Source organism: Sceloporus occidentalis, unplaced genomic scaffold (genome assembly GCF_023333645.1).
Source record: "Sceloporus occidentalis isolate IW3139 unplaced genomic scaffold, rSceOcc1.0.p SCAF_91, whole genome shotgun sequence".
NCBI lineage: Eukaryota > Metazoa > Chordata > Lepidosauria > Squamata > Phrynosomatidae > Sceloporus > Sceloporus occidentalis.
Window position 1 is genome coordinate 2,006,814 of NW_028317071.1, and position 22,750 is coordinate 2,029,563.

Here is a 22,750-nt window from a genome sequence, read left to right on the forward strand (position 1 = left end):
TAAATTACCTTCAGTCTATGTCTATGAGATGCATATGAGACATACATGGATCCCATCTCCCAATATATCCCATTAGACATATATAAATATACCAAACTCTGAAAAACTCCAAAATCCAAAATACATCTAGTCCTCAGCATTTTGGGTAAGGGGTATTATTATTATTATTATTATTATTATTATTATTATTTTACTATATTGTATATGGATATAACTGCTGAAAGTTAGAAGTCACCTTTTCTTTCTTTTATATTTCCTTTTAGAAGCTCACTTCCTTTTTCTTTCTTCCTTTCTCCCCTTCCTCTTCCTCCCTTTCTTTTCCTTCTTTTCTTCAGTTCTCCCTCCCTCCCTCCCTCCCTCCCTCCCATTCTTCCTTCCTTTTTTCCCTTCTTCCCTTCTAGGAAGAGACTTTTATTCTGGCAAAAGCACAAGGGAGGAGGGGGGAGGAGGGGGAGGAGTGGAAGCTGGACTCCCATGGAAAGGAAAGGGAAAGAAATCACAAGAACCCACTACCTCCCCCTCCTCTCTCTCTCTCTCTCTCTGAGCTTGCAACTTTTGTTTTGTCTTTCCCCTTTTCCCTCTCCGAGTTTTCCGTGGTTTTAATGGAGGGGAGGAGGGGAGAGGAAGGAGCTTGAACGCCCCCAGAGCCTGAAGGGGGGGACCGGACCCCCAAACCACCCCCCCCCTCCTTGGCTACGTCCCTGTGACAGCCATGTTTAAATATTCGAAGGGACAAAGGAAGCTTGTTTCTGCTGCTTCAAAGAATAGGACCTGGAGCAATGGATTCAAGCTACAGCAAAAAAGATTCCACCTAAACCTTAGGAAGAACTCCAGAGAGTAAGAGCTGTTTGACAGTGGAAGACCAATGCCTTAGACGTTGGTAGAGTCTGGAGGTTTTTAAATAGAGGTTGGCTTGGACTGTGTATTCCTGCATAGCAGGGTTGGACTGGATAGTCCCTTGGGGTCCCTTCCAACTCTAGGAACCTATGATTATAAATCCCAGCTTCCCCAGACAGAGTATGCACAAGAGCCTATCATATCCCAGCCTACTCCACAGGGTTGTTAGGAGTAAATAATGAAAATAATTAGAATAACTGAAACAGAGACGTATCTAATTTACAATTGTAAAAAACTTCAAGCAGACAACATTATTTTGGGACATGCAGGACATTACAATTCTGAAAGATATACCTTTAAGAGATTAAATGTACCAGGTAATCACCTGTAGCCTATTGTTTAGGTAGAGTATATTACAACATACAATCCCTGTAATTTTTCACCAGAAACCTTCCTATTTGTGAAGTCAAGCTGATTAATGGTTTTGAGTAAGGAATAATGTTGTCTGCTTGAAGTTTTTTACAATTGTGTACTCTGTAGCTTATGTATATTATTTTACTAATTATTGTTAACCTTGTATATTTAGAAGCATGGAATATTCAGATTGAAATGTTAATCCGGCATAGAATGTTTCAATATTGCTGATGAAGACTTCTTGTGAGTCGAAACGGCCACATAGTACTCCGGAGGTAGCCGTCTTTCCACTTTTGAAAGCCTCTACTATTGAAAGCGTATAAATATTGAAGGACATTGCTACCAGTAAAAGTTACGTTATTTGTCTTCATGCTACCATACTGCAAGTACCATCAATGATTTTTCCCAGATTTTGGATTGGATATGTTTGGTGAGACAGCAGGATAATTTTACTGCCAACACTATGGACCTTTATCTTATTGGTTTGGACTATCAATGATATTTATAAGGATACAGCATAGTTTTTTCCTATTTGTATACTGTTGCTCAACTTCTTAATACTGATATGCATATATTTTGTAAATTAGATACATCTCTGTTTCAGTTATTCTAATTATTTTCATTATCTACCCTTGTTTCCCTCCTTCTTTGACAATTATAGTGTAAGCTTGCTGCTCGTTGGTTTGTTAAGAGTAAAGTAAGAGGGTTGGTCAGGGATAGGAAGAAGTAATGTACAATAATTTTAATCCCGAAAGATAAACGGGATGAAATTAGACAATTATAACTGGGGCAGGAAATCGTGATCGCACAAAGAAATCTATGCATTCGAACTGGTTTTTAGAAAGTCTCATTTTAGGCTACCATCCTGCACACACACATTTGTCTGTGAACCAATTGAAATTTAGCCAGTAAATCCCTCCCGGTGCTGAGCATCTCTGCAAGTTACGTTTTCTTTACTATGGCATAATGTGGGTCTTGCACCCATGTACATTCATACAGAAGGCTGGCATATTAAAAGGGATGGAGAAAATAAAACTAATGAAACTAAGCTTTATGTTATAAGATTGATGGAAATTCTTGTATGCCTGGCCAGTGGGAGAGGAAACCCTCGGTTCTCTTTCTATGACATCATAGTCCTCGGCGATGAGGTCAAGTTCCATCCATGGCCTCCATCTTGACCCCCAGCGATCGGCTGGAACGTGACCTCATCATCAAGGACTATGATATCATAGAAAGAATTGCTGTCCAGTCCTGGATAACCGGGGGTATCCTCGCTCACTGGACAGAATGATTTGAAGAGGGGCTCTCCACCCACCCATTCATTCATCCATCCCACCCACCCACCCTTCCAGTCCTGTGGGGGTTCTGCCTTGGTCAGCCCTAGCTTTGGCCCCAGGGCCAAGATGGTGGTCCTCTCCATCCCCCAAATCCCATCCCCCATCCCCTACCCATCCTTTCTTCAGGCCTCTCACTTCCAGCTGGGCTATGACCCCCGGCCCAAGGGCAAGACAGTGGTCTCCCCATACCGCACTGACTACCCACCCCGGTGGGGCACATTTTGCCCACCACCTGTCCAGCCCCCCAAGTCTTCAAAGGTTCTGAACCAGGATCTGGATCCTACCTGGGATGCCCACCCTGAGACGGACACTTCCTACCCACTGTGGCCTCTCCAGCCACGGCCCCAGATTTTCCCACCAGTATCAAGGTGCTGGATGCACATAGACCCCCAGCAGACCATCCTTGACTCGGTCACCCACTGGAGCTATGGGTATCCTTCTGGTCAACCACCCACAGCACTCCGCCGGGGGGACAAGTGGGGTGACAGTGTGCCCAGTGGGGACAAAGCAAAACAGCCCTTGCCAGAGACCCTGCACCAGCAGTCCTACCGGCTACCTCCCAAGGCTGCACCCCCTGCCAAGGCCCCCAGCCAGCACCTGGGTGCGTCTGAGCAGTGCCCACCTGAAAGGGCAAAGGGTTCTGTTCTGGAGCATGTATAGAGTGCCGTGCCAATCAGGAGGGGGGCAGGGTCTGTTTGGCAGACCCCCAGGAGGAATGAGAGCCTGGTACCATCCCAGGATCCTGCATGCCACCCTGGCAGAGAGATGGGAGGCATTCTTGCTGGCAGTCTAGGTCCTGCAAGAGGTCTGAGGTCCTGGGTTCAAGTCCCTCAAGAAGGACCGCTGCCAGTCCAAGTTGGCAGCTCTGGCAGGCTTCACAAAGTGTATCAGGGCTGCTTCCTAGGTTCCCGGGCAGCTGTGGCCTCAGGCTCTGGCTGGCAGCTTCTCCCACAAAGGGAAGAAAAATAACGCAGTACAATGGCATTTTAAGTGTCCTGGTGCTATGGTCCTGGGACTGGGAGTTTGGTCAGGTACCAATGCTCTTTGCCAGAGAAGGTTCAAGATCTGGTGAAACTACAAATCTCAGGATTCCATAAGGTGGCACTGCAGCACATAAAGCATTGTCAAACTGCATTATAACTACAATGCAGATGTTAGGAAAGGTTGGCATTGTAGCCATGCCAGCCAGGTGAGACCAGAAAGGGGGACCCTGAGGGCAGTGTACTACTCAAAAGGGGCTCTGGGGGTGCCTAAATAGTGTCAACAGGCAAAAGGGGCAGGCGGTGTGTAATGGGCAAGGGGTTGGATTTGGCCCCCAGGAGGCCTCAATCCAGCCCCACGTGTGGTGGCACAAGGTGGTTCGCATGGATGAGGCCTCTTTAAAAAGAGTGTGGCATTCTCAAAAGTAACTTACTGTATCTCTCAGGTAATTCTCAGAAAAGTGGCTTTTGGAGATGTCATTCCCATTCTGGGAACTGCAATCCAAAATACAAAGAAAGAACATTTCCCTGGCTGTGCCATTCCTTTTTGGACTGCACCTCCCAGCATGCTTGGCACATGAGGGCCAGCTGTTCAAGAGTATGGGCAATGCTCTAGCCCCCTCAGGGACCCTTGTCCTTCCTTGGCAGGAGAAGATGCTGCCCTGAAAGGTGACAACTGCCATTACTACGACACATCCTACAAATCCCAGTACACAGGCGAATCGGGGCCACCAGCCCAGCGGTGCAAAGAGGTACACCGGGGCCCTTCCTCCTCTTCCTCTTCCTCTCTCCTTCCCCTTTTCCAAATCTCTGGACTCTACATCCCAATGTCCAGATTCCAAACATAGGGGAAAAGATCCCCTTTTGCAAATTCCCTGCATCTAGAGAAGCCATCACGCCCCAAAAAGTCACTTTTCCAGACTCTTATCTTGCCCAGCATGCTAACTGGTGGCCACTATCAGAAGCTGAATGATTGGAAGGGCCATTACTTGGAGAAGTTACTTTGGGAGGGGGAAGGGGAGCCAGAAAAGACCCATCAATTTCCATTAGGATAAACTGCCTCTGAAAATGGAGGTTCCATTCCCAGCAATTTTGGCACTTGCAAGCTCTTCCTCTCTCTCTCTCTCTCTTTCTCTCTCTCTCCAGAAAGTGGGGTCCGTTCCCTTTGGGGACCCTCGGTGCCGTGAGACTGAGAGTGAGCAGAAGCGGGCATACACCTCATGGCCACTCAATGGGCAGCGGTAAGTAACTTTTGGGCCAAAACTGCTTGGAAATGTCCAGCTCCATATAATTTAGTTACCTGTAACTAGTTGGGCTATGCTGGGAAGAGCAGCCACCTTGATCCAGGGCTGATTTCCTGCATTCCTGCAATGCAGGGATGTGAGTTCCTGCATTGGCCTTTTTGGATCTCTTTCAGTAAGGAAGAGCAAAGTCTCCTTTTCCTGTTTCCATTCAAGTGCCAGTGTTGTGTATTACCGTATATACTCATGTATAAGTCTAGAAATTTAGGTTAAATTTTTTAAATTTTTTTAATTAAATTTTTTATTAGATTAAAACAAAAACAAAAATAACAAATCATATAAACACACATGATAATAATATTAACATAAATTAAGTACACAAGAAGGAAAAAAAAGGAAAAAAAGAAGAAAAGAGGAGAGAAAGAAAAAACACCACACAAAACACACAAACCCAGCCCCCCCTCAAAAGCAAAAACAAACAAAAAAAATTGTCTATTCACACTGATGTATTTACCTTCATACCCCTTAACCCCTTCACACTCGACTCTAAATCTCTAAATCTCTCCATTCCCACATTACTACCTTACCTTGTTACCTACATTCATTCCATGACTTCTTTTCCCTTTTGTATACTTTGTATCTCTATGTATCTCTTACCTAGAACAAATTCCTATCCATATCACTCACTATTTACTGTATTTATAACTTTTTTTCTTCATTGCGAATGCTATATTTTCCTCAGCATATCACCAATCTATATATTTACACCACAAATCAGATCAACATCAATAATAAACATTTCGTTAATTCCATCAACATAATTTTCACTCAATAACCTCTCCATATTGCTTCCTCATATATTCAAATACTAAAGCCCACTCATCATTAATTTTCCTTGTTGTATTCCCTAACCTTTCATCTCTTACTACTTGTGTCAATTTATCCATTGCTATTATCTCCATTAATTTTAGAGTCCATTGTTCTACTTTCGGAATATCTTTTGTCTTCCATAATTGTGCAATTAGTATTCTTGCTACTGTTGTCATATAGAAAAGTTGTTTTCCATATTTCCTTTCATTCTTAATATCAAATATACCCAATAAGAAGATTTCTGGTTTTAATTCTAATTTGATTTTCAACATTTCTTCAATTAAATCTCTGATTTGTATCCAAAATTTCTTTATAACTTTGCAATTCCACCAACAGTGTATAAATGTACCTGCTGTTCCTCCACATTTCCAACACTTATTACTTCTGTTTTTATAAATTGTGGCTAACCTTTCTGGAGTTAAGTACCACTGGTAGAACATTTTATACCAGTTTTCTTTTATATTCTGAGACACACTATATTTCAAACTTTTTGTCCACACATGAACCCACTGGTCAAATTGTATATTATGCCCAATATATGTAGCCCATTTAATCATAGTATCCTTCACCACTTCTCCCTCCATTTCCCATTCCAATAAATCTTATAGAGTTTTCCAATTAGCTTATCCTGTTCTTTTGTTAATAACCTCTCTAATTCTGTTACCCTTTCTTCATCACCAAATTCCTTTAAGTCTTTCATTGTTCTCTCATAAATTCTCCTATAGGCATACCATCCCAAGTCAAACCCCCATTGTTCTAGTTCTAATTGCGTTTTTATTATAATTTTGCCTCGTACTTTCTGTCAATTCATTGTATTTAAATCACTTCTTTCGCCTAATCATTTATTTTCTATAGATAGCCTCATGGGGTGAAAGCCACATAGGGAATTTATGAAAGATCCTATTCTTGTATTTGTTCCAAACCTTTAATAAATTTTTCCTTACACAATGATTATTTACTATCTGATTAACTTTTTCTTTATCATATGCTAATTAAGCATGGAACCCGTAACTTAATCCTTCTGCCTCTAGCTCTAACAGTCTTTTTTCCTCTAAGTTTATCCAGTCTTTTATCCAACTAAGACTACTAGCTTCCGCATATAATTGTAATTTTGGGAGCGCCAAACCTCCTCTCTCCTGAGCATCCTGTAATAGTTTTAATTTTATCCTTGATATTTTGCCTTGCCAAACAAATTCTGTTATATCTTTTTCCCAGCTTTTAAATAGTTTATTTGAGTTTATAATAGGGATCATTTGAAACAAAAAAAGTATCTTTGGGAGTATAGACATTTTTATTACCGCTATTCTACCTAAAAAGGATAAATGTAATTTTTTCCAATTCGTTAAATCTTTTTTGACTTCTGTCCATAATCTTACATAGTTATTTTCAAATAGTTCGTTTGGTTTTTTTTTTAACCAAATACCCAGATATTTAACCTTCTTATTTATCTTAATTCCTGCTTTTTCTTGTAATCCTGTCTCCTCTTCTGGTTTCATGTTTTTTGTTAAGATTGCCGATTTGTTTTTGTTAATTTTGCATCCTGTATATTCTCCAAATTCCTCAATTAACTCCATTAAATTTCCTATACTGTTCTGTGGATCTTCCAGATTTATCACTATGTCATCTGCAAATGCTTGTGTCTTATAATGATATTGTTTTATTTTCACACCTTGCAATTTTTCTGAATTCTTAATTCTATTTATTAAAGTCTCCATTACTAATAAAAAAAAGTAGGGGGAATAGGGGACAACCTTGCCTCGTACCCCTTTCAATACTAATTGGTTTTGTTACGTCTCCATTAATATTAATTTTCGCCTTTTGACTTGTATAGATTTGTAATAACCATTTTTTATAATTTGGACCTATATTAATATTTTCTATAATTTCCGTCAATGCTATCCAATCAACCGAATCAAAGGCCTTTTCCATGTCTACAAATATCAATCCTAATTTCTTATCATTATGTCTCTCGTAATATTCCAATATATTTATTAAATATCTCATATTGTTTTTCATATATCTCTTTGGCAAGAAACCACATTGGTCTTCATCTATCAGGTGTTCCAAACAATTCTTGAGTCTTTGAGCCATAATTGATGCAAATATTTTGTAATCCAGATTCAACAAAGAAATTGGTCTATAATTTGCTGCCTCTAATGTATCTTTACCTTCTTTTGGTAGTAAAATTATTTCAAGATTACCTCCATGTTTCCGGTATTTTCCCATTTATAATCTCATTCATAACTAATCTCAATGGTTCTTTCAATTCTTCTTTAAATATTTTATAGAATTCTATCGGATAACCATCAGGTCCTGGTGCTTTCTCATTTTTATTTCTTTCTATCGCCCTTTCTACTTCTTCTTGTGTTATTTCCTTCTCCAATTCCGCCTTTTGTGCCTCACTAAGTTTAAAAATTTCTCTTTCCCTCATAAATTCCCTCAGTGTTAATTTGTGTTCTTGTTTCTTTGAGTATAGATTCCTATAAAACTCTCTAAAGTGTTCCATAATATCCTCCTGTTTTGTTATCAGTTCATTATTCCTCCTAATTTTTAATATCACTTTTGCTTGCTTATTTTTTTTTTAGTCTTAAGGCCAACCACTTCCCCGGTTTGTTAGCATTCTCAAAATGCTGTTGGTTTGTCCTTTTCATTTCATATCCTATCTCTTCTGACATTTCTATTAATATTTGATCTTTCATTAATTTATATTCATTAGATAGTTTTAAATCCCTTGGATTGCCGTTCAATAATAACTCTTTCTCTTTGAGTTTTTTATTTAGTTGATCCAATCTTTTGGTTCTCTCCTTCTTTATAATTGCATTCTGTTGTATTAAACACCCTCTCACTACTGCTTTAGCTGCATCCCATACTATATCCATCCTTGTACCTTTATCTAAGTTCTCTCTAAAATAATTGACTATTGTTTTTTTATAACATTCTTTGTTTCTTAATTTCGCAAAATATTTACATTTAATCTCCATCTAAATGATGTTTTCTCTTTTCTTATATCTTTCAGTATCAACGTTTGTGGGTTGTGATCCGATATCAATCTTGGCATAATCTCCATCTCTTTTACGAATTTTGCTAATGTTTGGGTAACTAATATTAAATCAATCCTAGCCAACGAATTGTGCCTAGCTGAAAAGTGGGTATATTCTCTCGCATTGTTATATAAATATCTCCATGTGTCCAGAAATCCTAAATTTTCCATTAGGTTAAAAAAGGGTTTTGGCAGCTTCCCCTGTTTTTCTTTTACAGTCTTACTTGATTTTCTATCTAATTCTGGTTTGATCACTCCATTATAATCCCCTAGTATAATTACATTATCGTATTTGTTTTCTACCAAAATGTCTTGTAACTCCTCAAAAAACTTTGCTTTTTTTCTTGTGGTGTATATATCTCTAAAAGTAAATTTAATTTCCCATATACATTTACTTCGACACCCAGGATGTAACCTTTGTTGTCATTATAAATTTCTTTGGCTTCCCATTTTTCTTTCACATAAATGACCACTCCTTTTTTCTTTTTCTTATTTGCTGAAATAAAACTATTACCTAATGTCCTATTTTCAATATATTTTGTTTCATCTTGTTTAATATGTGTCTCCTGTAAACATATTATTTCACATTTTTGTTTTGCTAAATAGTGGTATACCGATTTTCTTTTATGTGGTGAGTTCAATCCATTTATGTTCCAACTCAACACTTTCATTCTTTCTATTTTACACAATAAATCTTTATTTGTTTATACACTCTATTATATGAGGAAGCAATTTGAGAGATAAAAACCACAAAAATAATAATAAAAGAGAAAAAAAGAGAGAATTTAACTTATTACTGTGCCAAAAACGCAAAAAAGAAGATCCTACAAATACAAAGATCTACCACCTTATCCTCCCCTCTTATCCCTCATCTGCATTGGTTCTTTCTCCGGCTTTGATCTTTTCTTCCTTTTTTTTCCTGTTCCCTTTCAGAATCCTTTGCATTCATCCCTCTTGTTCTCACTCCATACCGTTCTCCTGGTTGGCCTTGTTCTTTTAATTTCTCAATTTCTTTTCTATTTCTTTTCCAGAAGTCTGCCGCTTTTTCCACTGAGTCAATTTTGTATCTCTTCTCTTTCCAGGTTAAAGTCAGTGCTTCTGCCTCATCCCACCTGAATGGTATTCCGTAGATTTTTAGTTGATCCGATAAAAAGTTATAGTCCTTCCTTGATTTTAGCACACTCGTTGGGATATCTTTAAAAACTTGAATTATTCTTCCTTCTATAATTAATTCTTTTTTAAAGCTTTGTTGGATAATCAAGTCCCTCGTTTGTTTCCGCACACAGTAAATTACAATATCCCTCGGTAAACTCCTTTGTTTTGCAATTTTTGAATTAATGCGATACAAGGTATCGATTTCCCACGGGAATTGCTCTGCTGGTTCATCCACAAATTCCGCCAATATTGGGATCAAAAATTTATACAGATTTTTGTTTTCCTGTTCGGGCACACCCCTCAGTTTAATACAATTCTGTCTTAGCTTAGTCTCCAACTTTATTATTGTTTGTTTATCAATTTTCCTTTAATCTTCTAATTTATTAATCCTTGTTTCTGTTTGGATAGCGTTGTTTTCCAATAAATTTAAATTACTTTCCAAATTTTATTATTAATATTTTCCAAATCTTTGTCTATTTTCTCCAGAGAGCCTTTTATTTCTCCCATTTCTCTTTGGATCTCAGTTCTTATCTCCAATCTTAAATCCTCTCTTAATTTTGCATTGTCCTCTTTTAACTCCTGTTTCATTTTTCTTATCTCTTTCAGCATTGCCATGTCATTGTTTTCATTAGGTTTAGTACTTGTGTCCACAGATAACTTCCTTTGGGATGGGGGCGGGATTGAGGGGTAGGATGGCACCTTCTTATTTGTAGACATGTCCTTCAGCGGATTTGACCAAATTAATAACTCCAAAGGCAAACAATCAAACATACAATATTACCCTTCTTAGGTCTTCTTTTCTTAGGACAGGTTAATTAACAGTTTATTACCCTTCTACTTTTGCACAATCTCCCTTCTTGTCACTTTAATTTCCTGGCTTACAGTATCTTACTTTATCTTCTATACCACACAGAACAAGAAATCACTATCTTAATCCAATGCTCCTCTTATTAATTTAAATTCAATTATACATATATTACAAGCCAGTTAATTTCCAATCCACCCCACACATATACCCATACAAGTCCACACCCTTATATAGGTATATATGTGAATATACAAGGGAGCCTGTGATTTGTACTTTATACTTATTCTATGTGGTTTGTTCTTTTGACAGACACTTAACTATAGATGGCGCTGTTCCCTATTTTTTCCCTTAAGATATAAGATATACAGATTGTTGCCAATTATCCAAGGTCCTTCCTTTATCTTGCTTAATAATATACCCTCCCTCCTCTTATTATTATCTCTAAACCCAGATGTCTTCAAGGACACTACCTTCCAAAACAGCTACCGCTCCTATCTGGCTTTAACCCTTTACCCAGAATCTTCCAACACACTCAGACAAGTATTGTCACTAAATTACCAGTATAGCCTTACTTGTTACAAATGTTGCTATTTATACAATACCCACTTACAAATTCGGAAGAGAGATGTTTATACAGTTTATGCAATACACACTTAATGACTCAGAAACAAAATGATTCAACAGTTAAAAAAAACAAAACAGTCTTTAACTCCTCTGTCCACGCTCCTATGTAATGATTCTCCACTTGACGTTTCTTTCCTCTTTTCTTTCCTCTTCGCTTTACTTTCAAAGTTATTTATTCCACCCTCTTTCTCAACTCCAACAATATAGAAATATAAGATATGGGGAAGATATAATTTGAATTTCAAGTAGTTCCCAGTGAGTCCAAATTCGGAATTCAAAGAATTATTTGTTTAATTTTAGGACCAGTTTCACTTTCAAAGTTCCAAGTCACCAGCTCTGGAGTGCCACTTTCAAAGTTCTATTCCGTTTACTTTAACTTTATACACTGTCCCTCCAATTAGAATCTTCTTTAAACTGAGTCCACAAAAAAGAAAAAGAAAGTTACAAAGGGTAATAACTCTGTTTGGCTGTCTCTTTCCAAGCCCCACTCCTGCGGAGATCCAAACGCCTTCTCTTTCCGAAATGAAAGGGAGATGGGGCTTTCTCCCTTTCCCTTTGCATGCACACTCGCTAGTGGAAAGCAAATATCCAGCCGCAATAAAGAGAAGTGTAGAGATTATCTCTATAGGGAAACTCGTTTCTCTTCACTTATTTATAGTTGCAGCTTGAAAGAAAAGTGGTAGGTTCGCTCATACCAGAGAGGTATCCGCCGGCTACGAGCACACCCGTGCGCGCCTCCCGAGCCCTCTCTGCTCCGTTCCGTCTTTCCTCTATTTAATCTTTTCCTTGCTCACTGCGTTGGAATTGGGCTCTGAGGGTCTCTGGAGGTTGCAAAGTGGGCGGCGCCTCTGGATCCCATTATCAAAAAGGATACTTCGACTCTGTTCTGATGCCCGTCTGCAGAGTCTAGCCACCGGCGGCTGCCGCCCCAAGAGAGAGCCTCCCTTAACAGCGACCACCGCGATCGGCCATACCACCGGACATATGACTTGTTAAAGTACAGTACTTACATTGACCGACTCAGTTTTTTTTGGGTCAATTTTTTTAACCTAAATTTGGACTTCCGGTGGTATGGCCGATCGCGGTGGCCGCTGTTAAGGGAGGCTCACTCTTGGGGCGGCAGCCGCTGTTAAGGGAGGCTCTCTCTTGAGGCGGCAGCCGCCGGTGGCTAGACTCTGCAGATGGGCATCAGAACAGAGTCGAAGTATCCTTCTTGATAAGGGGATCCAGAGGCGCCCACTTTGCAACCTTCAGAGACCCTCAGAGCCCAATTCTGACGCAGGGCAGATTAAACTCTTGTCTTTCACCAGGGGATGGTATATATATATGTGTGTGTGTGTGTGTATATACACACATACATACATATATAACCATCCCCTGGTGAAAGACAAGAGTTTAATCTGCCCTGGAAGGAGTGACTCCAGTCTACTCTTTCATCCATCCAGTTTACCCTCAAAAGGGAGAGGAAAAGGGGATACAAATAAATGTTATTATTATTTTTATTATTCTTATAGTATCAGCACAAATAATTATGCCTGCTGGAATTCTGTAAGCTTTTTGGCATTGTTTTCCTTTGCCTTGTCCTTTACATCCTTCATTACATGCCCCTAAGTTTTACCCTCGACTTATCCACAAGTGATATCAAAATCCATAATTTTGGCCCCAAACCCTGCCCTGGACGTATACATGAAGTCGACTTATAGTCAAGTATATACGGTAGTTCGAGCATTGGACTTTGCTTCTGGGGGCCAGGGTTCCACAGCCATGGAAACCTAGGGCAAGTCACATGTGCAGCCTCCGAAAACTCTGTGATAAGTTGACCATAAGATGGAAACAAGAGAGAGTGTAGTAGTTTGAGTGTTGGAGAACAAGGTTCAACTCGCTGCTTGGGCATGAGGTCCACTGCACGGGTGATCTTGGTTAAGTCACACTCTCTCAGCCTCAGGGGAAGGTAATGGCAAACCTCTTCTGAAGAAACGTGCCAAGAAAACCCTACGATAGGTTCACCTTCGTGTGGCCATGAGTCAGAAACAAGCCACACAACAACAAGTTTCAAAGCGATTTGAAGGCCCACAACGACAACAAGTCAGTCTTTCCCTTTCCCCCAGAGCATCCTGGGACTTGTAGTCCTCTGGGATGCAAGGCATGGCTTCCATCCATCCATCTCATTCACTACTGTCTTGGAAAGCAAGAGCATTCACTCTGTGTTGTAGTCTGAACTGTACAGGAGCTATCCATAGGGCCAAACCTGACTCCCCCCAGTACTTTAGACAGAGCCTTTCAAATGTGAGATCGAACTCAGAGAAAATGCACTGTCCCACTGGCATAGAAGTCAATGGCCAGCATGGTGGCAAATGCCCAGGAGGGTTTCAAACTGGTTATGTGTTTGTGTGTGTTTGTGTGTGAGAGTGGGGTTCCTAAGGGTCCGTGCCCCCCTCTAATGGCTCTTCTGTGTTGCCAACAGCTACGACCCCAAAATGGCCGCTGCCAAGGTCCTCCAGACAAACATCTACCCGGGGGATGGAGGGCGAAGGTTTTCCACCATCATGTCTGAATCATACCCATGGAAGGAGCCTGGTAGGAAGAGAAAACCGGGGTGCCCCAATACCCCTCCCCAATTCTCACTGGTGATTTTTCCTAAAAATAAATATCCTGAAGATCTGGAAACTGCATCTAGAAAGGGGAATGCTGGACAATCGGGCAATCGGTGATTTGTTTTTATTTTATTTTATTTTATTTTGGCATGCATACAAAGGGATCTTGTGAAAGAAAACCTATTTGGTGGTAGCCACTTTGGCCCAATACAATAACACCCCAAATTCACAAAATAGGGATACCTGTATGTTGCAAGCTTTAGAAGCTCCACTGGGTAGCAAAGTACAATAACATCCAAAATCCACAAAACAGGGATACCTTAACTGGGCCAGCCAATATGTACCATATCCATGTTGCAAGTTTTCAAAGCTCCACTGGCTTCTTCCTCTGTGTTAAAAATCTTCTGGGGAAAGCAAAAGAAACAACAGTATTAGTGATAGCACTGCCTTTTGTACATTTTGGTTGGCCAAATAAAAGTAGCATAAAGCTCACAACAAACTACAAATGCCAGGGTTTTCATTGCATTCAGACATGGCAGTTAAAGTAGGGCCAAACTGCACTATTTCTGAAATGCAGATTAGACCAAGTAATGTTTCCAAATTCTGTTGAGTGGTGGAAAGGAACTCTGTACATGCTCATGGGTACTGTAAGCAATTCACCTGTCCTCGGGCGGCAGAAGCACAGTGTCGGCGGCTGCATCTGGAAATTAAAATTTCTTTGCTTTTTTATTATTTTAAGGTCCTCTGTGCATTGCCAGGCCTGGAAAAAATTACTCCTCTATCCTCCGAGGGGACTGTGGTGCTAGGAGGAACCAGGGAAACATCACCAACCACCGGTTTTACGACCAAGAGGTACAAAGGGAGGACAAGGCTAGCACATGAGCCCCTACTCGACCCTCCATCTGGCTGTTTTGGAGCAACTATGTAATAATAATAATTTATTTCTAACCCGCCCAATCACGAAGAATCCGGGCGGGTTACAACAATAAAATACATCACATTACAATGGAGTTTTAAAAAAAATCAAATCAAACCCTAGACCTACCGCCCCCCCCCCCATTCCCAGTACTAAAACAGAATTAAAAAGTTATAGTATAAAAACATTAAAGACATTAAACAAACAAAAAATAGGCAGAAAGATAGGCGGTGAAGAATAGCCAGATGAGGGGACAAATATCTCTATATCTGGATAGGGTAACAGTTGGAAAGGACTGCCGGAAGAGAACCGTCTTGAGTGCTTTCTTAAAAGCTGTCAGAGTGGGAATTTGACGGCTCTCCTCCGGCAGTTGTTCCATAGTTTTGGAGCAGTTGTAGAAAAGGCCCTCTGGGAGACTGATGTTACCCTAGATCTTTTTGGCTGTAGTAGATTTCTTCCCGAGGACCTTAGTGTGTGGGATGGACAATAGGGAAGAAGGCGTTCCCTCAAGTACTCTGGGCCCAAGCCATGTAGGGCTTTAAAGGTAATCACTAACAACTTGTACTTTGCCCAGAAACTAATAGGCAACCAGTGTAGGGACTTCAAGACCGGTGTTATATGGTCATTCCTATAAGTTCCCGTGATCAAAACTAAGCTCCCAAAAACCTATAAGGTCCTTTCCTCCATAGATTGCTGCATTGTCCCTAGTGACGGTCAAGGTGGAGGGAGAGGATGCAGGACAGGCAGAAGTCTGAATGCATTTCTTTAGCGATGCATGGATTTCATTGCCATCTGACTTCCCCCCAAACAGTGGAGCTAGAGACTGTTCATAAAGCCAGGTTGCAAACTATAAGTGAAACATTAAAATATCTTGGAACATAATCCTTCAAATTTAAGGGCAGGATTCTGTGTTGTCAAATGGGAGAACCCTCATTGTGGTTATGTCTGATGATGCCACCCTCTTCCAAAATATACTTTTTTTACCCTGTCTGCATCCCAACTGAAGGGTTTTTGAGATGCTGAAGATCAGGGTACTGGAAAATGGTGCCCTCAGTAATAATAATAATAATAATAATAATAATAATTTTTATTTATAGACCGCTATTCCGCAATGATCATAGCGGTGTACAGTAAAATTGCAATACAATACAAAAAATTGCAAGGCTTCTCTCCCCCTCAAGATGGTGGTTGGAGGAGGGCTCTTTGTACCCTCCTGGTCTTTCTTGGGCTGCTTTGAGAGCGGGCAGGTGGTGAAACCCTTCTGGATCAGGGTCTGCAACCACTTGCCCCATGGCACCACACAACTCATTTCTCAGCCCTCCAGTCTCCAGTGCCACAGAAACCCTTTCACTAGGGCACTGCCAGGCCCAGAAAGTAGGTTTTGCAGGACTGCATTCAGTTATTCGTGATAGCTACAAGATCTTAAACCCAACAGCTACAAGATCTTAAATCCTGCCTAAATGTAGAATTGACAAATTAAGGTTATGATCCACGGAGATTGGATCAGAGCAAAGGCTGCGCAGGCACCCAGCATTCTGTTACCATTGTGGTGCCAACATGATGCCCCCTTTGGGAAGCCGACCAGCAGATGGGGAGCTTTCCTTCATGTGTCTCCTATGACTGGCATTGCAAAGCAGGCCTTTTCTGCCCCTGGAGTAAGCAGAAAGCCAGGGCTGGTGCTATCATTACGTAGACAGATAGCATAGGCTGGCACAGTGGGGTTATCCAATCCAGTCCCCCTTCTGGTGCCATAGCAAATCTAACTGCAGAAAAGTTAGCTGGTGAAGTGAATCAGTGAAGAAATTCCCATTCAGCCCAGAGAAGTCACTGAAAGGAGAGATGGTTTGGATGGGGCGAGAGCCCAAGGGCCAAAGTGGGGGCACAGGACCCCCCAGGTTCCAAGTGTGGCCCCATCTCCAGCTAGAACAGAAACCTTAGACCACTTTCTCCATTTTCCAGGATACCACTGTTTGATGGTTTCCCAACTTTGTACAAGTCCCCCCAACCTTTGCCATCCTTAAAGGCAAAAATGCATTTCCTGAGGCTTACTGACTGACACCTATAGTATAGCTGGAATTTTGGGGCCCCTTCATTGTGCCTTCTGGTCCCCAAAGGACTTCTCTGGCTTTGAAGATGGCCTTTTGGGGTTCATGACTGGAGAAATTGAGGCACATCAGATCATGCCAGCCTGTGGTGCACAGAGGCCATGCCAAAAGCTGCTCACTTGTGTTCTCTCTGTCCAGCCAAAGGTCATGGATCTAGTCCCGATGGCCCATGAGCCCATGAAAGGCCGGGCGTCTTTGTGCTTCGGGGACAACCGCTTGCCACCCTCCTTCAGCACCACCCAGCATTTGGACTACCAGCCACCTCCAGACGAGATGCCCAAACCAGAGACCAAAAAGATGGACCTCCTCAAGAGTAACATCCCCTTCAATGACCACAGTAAGGCCCAGTGTGTTGGAGGGAACTGCGGGGTGACAACAATGAGTGGCAAGAGAAAGGCACCCCCCTAGTTTGCCCTTGAAAATTCTGTTCAAACGGGCTTTTGGGGGCACGTTGGCAAAACGTTCCCAAAGGCAACGGTGACATTCTCATGCCAATTTACAACTTCTACCAACTACACTGCCAACATCTTTCTTTCAGTTGTGCTCAAAGGTGCTTCAAGATCCCTTTGGAATACTTTCCAGGCTAACATGGCTATATCTTTGAATTCCCATGCCACTATGACAAGGGATCTTGCAGAACCTTTGAGAACAACTGAGCAAAAGAAGTTGTAGCATGAGCTTTCAGAAACTTCCATTGACTCAGACACATCTTCAGAAGTTCACCGAGGCTGCATCTGCACTGTGGGAATAATCCAGTTAGACACCATGGCTCCATCCTATGGAACCATGGGATTTGTAGTTTGTTGTGGCACCAGAGCTCTCTGACAGATGTCTCACAAAACTACAGTTCCTAGAATTCCATAACATTGAGCTATGGCAGTTAAAGTGGTGTCAAGCTGGATTATTTCTGCAGTGCAGAAGCAGGCCAAGTCTACAAAAGCTCATATTAGAACTTCTTTTGCTCAGTTAGTCTCAAAGGTGCTACAGGATCCTGATATTCCAGACTGAGGTGGAGTTGTCGCTGAATTCTCATGCCATTTTTGCAAAAACCCCACAACCATAACTAAAAAAGTCATCCCAAAATGCAAAGAGCTAAAGGAACAGAGGCAACGTACTGTTACTTTCCAATCTCTGGCTTCAACATTACTTTTGTGGGAGGTCCTCCACTTTGCCAAAATAAATAAACAAACAAACAAAGGAAAACTGACCTGGGTCTTCCCCGAAAATTTTTCTAGGAAGGAGAACAGTAAAACAGCATTTCTTATTGTGACTCTTGGATCTAGGACCATGTTAAAATAATGCAATCTTGTAATAATTTAATTACCTTAATTCCATTTTAATATTGCAATCTTGTAATAGTTTCATTCCAGTAATTCCATTTTAATATTACAATCTTGCAATAGTTTAATGGTCACTTTGGTAAATTATTAATTGTATTGTACTTTTAGACTGTAAGCTGCTTTCAGCTCCAATTTTGGGGGGAAAGTGGGGTACAAATAAATATGATGATGATGATGATGATGATGATGATGATGATGATGGGGAAAGTGGACTTCTTGGGGAAAGCTGGTTTACTCATTATTTTTAATTTCCTCCCGTGAACATAAATTGGTGGCTAGTGAAGACTGTCACCCACCATGGTCACTCAGTGGGCCTTGTGGAGATTCGAACCCAGGTCCCCCACATGATGGGCCCTCTCTTTAAGTTTTCCACCAAACCAGCTGTGGACATTTCAAGCATTGTTTGGAAGGAAAAATAAGAGAGAAATCAGGTCAGAGGAGTTGCCAGGTTTGATGCTCATTCCTGGCGCTTTGGTACCGAGAAGGAGATCCTTGAAAAGTGGCACCAAGAGGAATCGTGGCGGCTGCTGACTTCCCACCCATCCACCGCAAGCTGGGGATTTTCTGATATTCTCAGAGATGTTCACAAATTGCCATTGTTTCCTGAAAAGTTCAGTGCAGCTGCCATTGCAATCGTTCATTCCAGCCTGAACCACGCGCTTGCACACATGCCCATTCCTCACATTCATGGCTGGTTCTTCCTAGCTTTCAGAACAAGAAAGGATGGGTTGGCTGTGTTCTTATTGTCTTCTTTTTCCGCTTCATTTTCTCCAGGCGCCCTCCCTGCCACCACTGCGCAGGACATGCTGGTCGCACATCGACTGCAGAAACACCAACTCACAGAGGAAGATCTCCAGAGGGTATGGACAGGGACTGGCATTGACCTTGCCTTCAGCCATGCCAGGCCCAGTGGCCGTGGCCAGCTCCCCATTGGGTAGCCGGTGTCCGTATTGGCAATGCTGCCTAGGATCAGAGCCCAAAGAATCCTTGTTTTTCTGCTGCAGTTCCCAGCATGGTGGGAGCTGCAGTCCACTGGCCATGGAGTGGGGCTCTGGGGGTCTGAGGCTGGATCTGCACTGCAGAAATAATGCAGTTTGACACCACATTAATTACCTGGGCTCCATGCTGTAGAATCCTGGAAACTGTAATTTTGGAAGACATTGAACCTTCTCTGTCAGAGAGCCCTGGTGCAAAAATATCAACAACATCAGAGGGGTGCCCATTTTTTGTCAAATTTAATTTGTTGGAAGCCCCCAAACTTCTTGGTGCTGAGATGCAATGCAAAAGGCAGAAAATTGCTTAGCTGTCTATCCTTCTATCCTGTCCATCTATTGTTCTATCCATCATCATAGCTGTCTATCCTTCTTCTATCATGTCCATTTATCATGCTCTCTCTTAACTGTCTATCCTTCTATCTTGTCCATCTATTGTTCTATCCATCATATTAGTTGTCTATCTTTCTATCATGGCTATTTATTGTTCTGTCCCAGGGACGTAGCCAGGATTTTGAGAAGGGGGAGGGGGGGTCCAGACTAAGTGCCACCATTTTGAAGGGCTGAAAGCCCCCCCCCCCCAGACACAGAAAGAAGGTGGAGCCTTTACCTCAGGAAGGGGGAAGAGGGGAAGAAGGGGAGGGGGCTGCTCCACTTCCGTGCCATTGCCAAAGGCTCCTCATGTTCATTCAGGGGAAAGGAGAGGCAAGAGAGCTGTCTTTTGCGGGAAGGAACAATAAAACAACCCGGGGCAGGGAAGTTTGTCCTTGGAGTGAAGGGAAGGGGAGGAAAAAGAGAAAAGAGGACTTGCTCCCTGGCATCCTCCTCTCAGGGCTCCCGCTGCCCTGGCGCCTTCCCCAAACCCCAAATGCACAGGGAGCTCTGGCTGAAGCAGGAGCAGCAACCAGGGCATGGTCCCTTTTGGGGGGGGGGGGGTCTTGCCTCATCCTCTGCTCTCTGGAGGGCAACCTGCATGTGGAGGGGGGCAGGGAAGGGAAAGGGAGAGAGAGTACGCCAAATAGAGCGAAAGAGGGAGAGAGAGAAACCGCAGCCACAACTAGACTTCAAGCTACTTCCTCAGATGCATTTAGATGCAATAATAATAATAATATGTAGAGAGATCTTGCAGCACCTTTGGGACTCACTGAAAGAAAGAAATTGACGGCATGAGCTTTTGAAGACAGTCTACTTCTTCAGATGCATTTAGATGCAACAACAACAACAACAATATGTAGAGAGATCTTGTAGCCCCTTTGAGACTAACTGAAAGAAACACATTGGCAGCATGAGTTTTCCTAGATGTCAGGTTTCCTAACATTTTCCTCAGATGCATTTAGATCCAATAATAATAATAATAATAATTAGAGAGATCTTGCAGCACTTTTGAGACTCACCGAAAGAAAGAAATTGGAGCATGAGCTTTCCTAGACTTCAGTCTACTTCCTCAAGTACATTTGTGGCTTGCAAAAGATCACCCAGCCGAACCCATGCATCAAGAGGGTGGTGAAATGAGAAGGGGGTCTTTGGCTAAGAGAGAGGCGAGAAGGAGTGAAAGACCCTCTGTGCATGCTCAGGCACTCACTGCTTCTAAGACTGAGCATTGAAACAATAATTCTGAGGTTCAGAGGCTTGGTGGCCTTCCCTTCAACACAAGCAAGTTCCCTTCCAGAAAGAAAATGGAGAGGGGTGGGAGTGGGTTTAACTCATGGATAGAGGTCCCACTGGGCGACCATGGGCAGGTCACACTCTCTCAGCCCCAGAGAAACACTCTCTGGAAAAATTTGCCAGGAAAAACCCATGATAGGTTTGCCTTAGGGTTGCCTTATGGTTGCCATGAGTCAGAACCAACTTGCAAATAGCATCAGCAAAAGAGCTCGCTGCATCCATACTGCAGAAATAGTGCAGTTTGAAAACACTTTAACTGCCCTGGCTCCATGCTATGGGATCCTGGGATTTGTAGTTTTGGGAGCTATTTAGCCATCTCTGCCAGCCACAAGAATCTAAAGTGCAATTCCCAGATCTCCTCATCATTTCATCATTTATTTCATTTCTGTGCCACCTTTCCCCCCAGAAAAGGACCCAAGGCAGTTTGGTTTTTATGGTTGACACCACTTTAACTTCCATTATAGCTCTGTGCTATGGAATCTTGGGATTTGTAGTTTTGAGGAGCTGTTTAGCCATCTCTGTCAGGTGCCACAACAAACTTCAAATCCCAGCATTCCACAGCATGGAGCCAAGGGCAGTTAAAGTGGCATCAAAATGGATTATTTCTTTAGTGCAGATGCAAACGGAGTCCTTCCTCTCAAGCTGTTCACATCAGATAAATTCAGGTTGATAAAGCAAAGTGCAGCTGCTCAAGCAATAAGCGGCAGCCACTCTGTTCATGCTCAGAGGCACTCAGTGGAGGGCAAAAAAGGGGCTACTTAAGGATGAGCTTATGAAACATGAATGGGTTTAATGGTTGGACTCAAGTAGCTTCAATATATACTATTATACATATATAAACATACCAAACTCTGAAAAACTCCAAAATACATCTAGTCCTCAGCATTTTGGATAAGGGAGATTCAACCTGTAGTTGATCTCCCTTCCTTCCTTTTTCTTCCTTTCTTCCCCTTTCTTCCTTCCTCCCTTCTTTCCTTTCTCTTCCTTCCTTCCTTCCTTCCTTCCTTCCTTCCTTTAGTTCTCCCTCCCTCCCCTCGTTTTTCCTTCCTTTTTTCTGTGTGTCTTCCTTCCCTCTTCTTCTTCTTCCTCCTCCTCCTCCTCTCCCGAACGGAGACCTTTTTTTGGCAAAAGCACAAGGAGAAGGGAAAGGGAAAGAGAGGCAAAGATGTTGCCGGGAGGGAGACCAGCCCTCTCCCCTCCCTCTCTCTCTCCTGAGTCTGACTGAAGGAGGAAGCACGAGGAAGGAGCTTGAACAGGCACTGCCACCACCTCAAGGCTCCCTCCCTCCCTCCCTCCCTCCCTCTGGAGCTCTCTCTGAGCCTCCCTGCTCCCTAAGACTTCCCCCCTTTCCCTCTCCATCCAAGTCCGTGCTTTTGATGGAGGGGAGGAGGAGGGGGAGGAAGGCTTGATGGAGGGGTCCGGACCCCCCAAACCCCCCCTTCCCTACGTCCCTGTCTGTCCATATCTGTTACGTCTTTGTCTTTCTATTCCATGCCTGTTTGTCTGTCTGTCTGCTTTATCTCTTCCAATACTCGCATTTATGCAGAATCTAGGCTGACAACCTGCTTGTGGGTGGCACACCACTGGCAAAAGGAAGAGGGCATCTTCTCCCAGGGCATTTATTCCTTTTTCTTTCTTCCTCCTTTCCTAGATAAAATACTCCCACTTAGTCCACCCCTGGCAGGATCTCCGATGGTTCAGCACTGAACACAAGGACAAGTTCACGGACAAATACAGCGGCCCCATCCGACTCGCCACAGGCGACTTCCAGAAGAGTAGCGTCCCACTGGGCACCAGCACCACCTGAAAATCTCCTCCTGAGATGCCTTTCT

The 22,750-nt window shown here is 42.3% G+C and overlaps 1 protein-coding gene across 1 annotated transcript; it reads left to right on the forward strand.

Moving 5' to 3' along the window:
* The first annotated feature begins 2,654 nt into the window (after positions 1-2,654).
* SAXO5 (stabilizer of axonemal microtubules 5) lies at positions 2,655-22,725 on the forward strand. Its single transcript, XM_089496642.1, has 8 exons — positions 2,655-3,189; positions 4,217-4,320; positions 4,715-4,809; positions 13,771-13,883; positions 14,640-14,752; positions 17,060-17,251; positions 19,026-19,121; positions 22,570-22,725. Exons 1-8 carry the CDS (start codon positions 2,655-2,657, stop codon positions 22,723-22,725), a joined length of 1,404 nt encoding a protein of 467 aa, XP_089352768.1.
* Positions 22,726-22,750: the final 25 nt, after the last annotated feature.